The 2717-nt window shown below is 34.2% G+C and overlaps 1 protein-coding gene across 1 annotated transcript; it reads left to right on the top strand.

The window, feature by feature from the left end:
- Positions 1-1332, top strand: LOC122582908 (adenylate isopentenyltransferase 3, chloroplastic-like). The gene has a single exon (XM_043755337.1). It carries the CDS (start codon positions 94-96, stop codon positions 1066-1068), a length of 975 nt encoding a protein of 324 aa, XP_043611272.1. The 5' UTR covers positions 1-93; the 3' UTR covers positions 1069-1332.
- Positions 1333-2717: the final 1385 nt, after the last annotated feature.

The raw sequence follows: 2717 nt of genomic DNA, 5'->3' as shown, positions 1-2717 counted from the left end.
TTTCCCTCAATATTCAAATATTCTCCCGCCGATCTAAACATACATACATACACCATTTGCCACCTTAATATTGCGAATAGTAAATCACAATTAATGATGATGTGCAAAGCTCAAGCATCCTTGCTACAAATACCCATGAAGTTATCTTTGATCCGGCGCCGTCCACAAAAGGAAAAAGTTGTGGTGGTGATGGGTGCCACCGGTACGGGAAAATCAAGATTAGCCATCCATCTTGCTACCCGAAACAACGGTGAGATCATAAACTCGGACAAAATGCAAGTTTATGAAGGTTTAGACATTGCTACCAACAAAGTAACCGATGAAGAATGTGAAGGTGTACCTCATCACCTTATTGGGATCGTGGATCCTAATGCTGATTTCACGGCCAGTGATTTCATTAGAACTTCATCACTGGCCATGAAATCTATTGTTGGTAGAGGAAAACTCCCTATTATCGCCGGTGGGTCGAATTCTTTCATTGAAGCATTAATTGATGATAAGAATTATGAGTTTAGATCAAGGTACGATGTTTGTTTCGTATGGGTTGATGTTGCAATGCCGGTTTTACAACAATTTGTTTCGGGACGTGTTGACAAAATGGTTGACGCAGGGTTAGTGGAAGAAGTGAGAAAATTTTTTAACCCTAACTCGGATTACTCCAAAGGAATACGACGATCCATTGGAGTACCTGAGTTCGATTCTTTTTTCCATTCGGAATACTCATCTTCCAGTGATGAAAAAACTCGTGCCAGATTACTAGAATCCGCTATTAATAAAGTAAAGATCAACACATACAAACTTGCATGTAAACAAGTACAAAAAATTCGTCGGTTGCAAAACGTTAAAGGGTGGAAAATTCACCGGATAGACGCAACTAAAGTCTTTCAACAAAAAGAACAAAACACTGATGATGCATGGGCTAAGCTTGTGGCGGCACCCAGTGCCGCCATCATCAATGACTTCATTTGCAATAACTCTTCGGATTTTACTTCCGCAACACTTGATGTTCACGGCATGATGTTTGAAGAGCTGGGGAAATCAACACCGGTGGCAGCCCTTACTTGCTAGGTATACCAAAAGGAAATTATTCGATGACCAATTTGCACAAAATTAAATTATATTGGAATTTTGCCCTCGAATATATCTTACGTAGTTAATGTTTGTACTTTACTATATAATTTTGCATGTTGTTTTGGGTAGAATGACTGAAATGCCCATGTAAAGTAGGAATGATAATAATTGGGTGAAATTATTTATATTAGTATGACAGTGGATGTTGATCTGTTAAATGGATGTATACAAAATATTATACAATGAATCTATGTTTCTGTACGGTCATTATTTGCTCATCGTAGTGTAAAAGCAAAGTGGCATTTTAAATTTATTTTAATTACATATATATGTACCAAAAGAACACCCTCAACACGGTTTTGTGACATGTATGATGATATATAATTTAAAATATTGTTATCTAAACTGTATAAAATATTGAGAATTATCAATAGATGAGTTTTCGTAATATCTAAAGTGATCATCAAGAGTTATGATTTCTAAGTCACATTATATACATAGGTGCTAGACGGGATAACGCGATTAGGCGATCACTTTAGGCTCCTAAAAATCTAAGGCCTCAATACTTTGTAAATTAAAAATTAATGTTTGGACTTTGCACTAAGTATCATCGTATAATTTGCATTGCAATAATATCCTTATTGGTTTTTGCATCAACATCTACATCTTTTTATTACTAATAGTTTAATAACATAATTCGAGCTACTTTATTTTTTATTTACTTTAATTCATATGATAATAATCTAGGCTCCAAAAAACTAATATCGTTTAAGGCCTCTAAAAATCTTAAGCCGACACTGATTATATATAAATTGCAGTTACATAACTAACTAATTAAGTAGAGTTTTTTAGAATTTAAGCATTTACTTTGAAGAAGATTAGAGTGTATAGAGAATAAATCCTATGTCTATTGAATGAGGTTGTTATTGGAGACTACTCGTCACTGAAGATATTCATGGGTTGGGTGCTTGTCTGGTCAGGTTTTGTTCAGATGTTTTCCTAGCTTTATTGTTCGTTTCTGGTAGTGGTATGGATTCAATAGTGAATCTCTTCTATAAAGTTCGGTTGCATGTTTGTAATTTGACTTGGTTTTTGATTCATGATACCTTGCTAGTTTGCCATTTATATTAATATATATTACTTTTGTCGTTTTAAAAAAAATAAAAACTTTGAAAGAAGATTGTGGCAGCTAAATGACGTGGTTAAATTCTTTTGAAGAATATCATGTTAAAGAAAATCTTGTGAATGGCTGTAAAAAGAAGTGGAGCCAATTTCCAAACAAATACAAGCAAAATTGAAAAATCGTAAAATGTGTTCGGAAATTCGGATTGAAAAACTATTAAAAGAATCCATAGAAAATGAAAATTTTAAAATGCGTTAAGAAGGTTTGTAAGAACACCAGGTATGGAATGTTTTGGGTCAGCATCTCATATGTCGGATCCCTTACTACTCTACCCGTTTTGCCTTGCACATCAACCAAGACATGGGAATTTTATTGTGGGGTCTAATGTTGATTTTCTTTTGGAAAAAGATTTATTCTCCTAAAAAATTAGTCTAAAAATTCTCCTAATAGCTTTAGATGATGACATGTGGATACCACTAATTTTCTTTTCAAATCTCATCCACTGATTTTCCACATGTCACAA

This window comes from Erigeron canadensis, chromosome 9, assembly GCF_010389155.1.
Source record: "Erigeron canadensis isolate Cc75 chromosome 9, C_canadensis_v1, whole genome shotgun sequence".
Taxonomy (NCBI): Eukaryota; Viridiplantae; Streptophyta; class Magnoliopsida; order Asterales; family Asteraceae; genus Erigeron; species Erigeron canadensis.
The sequence above is the reverse complement of the archived record's forward strand: the minus strand, read 5'-3'. Positions and strand labels throughout refer to the sequence as shown.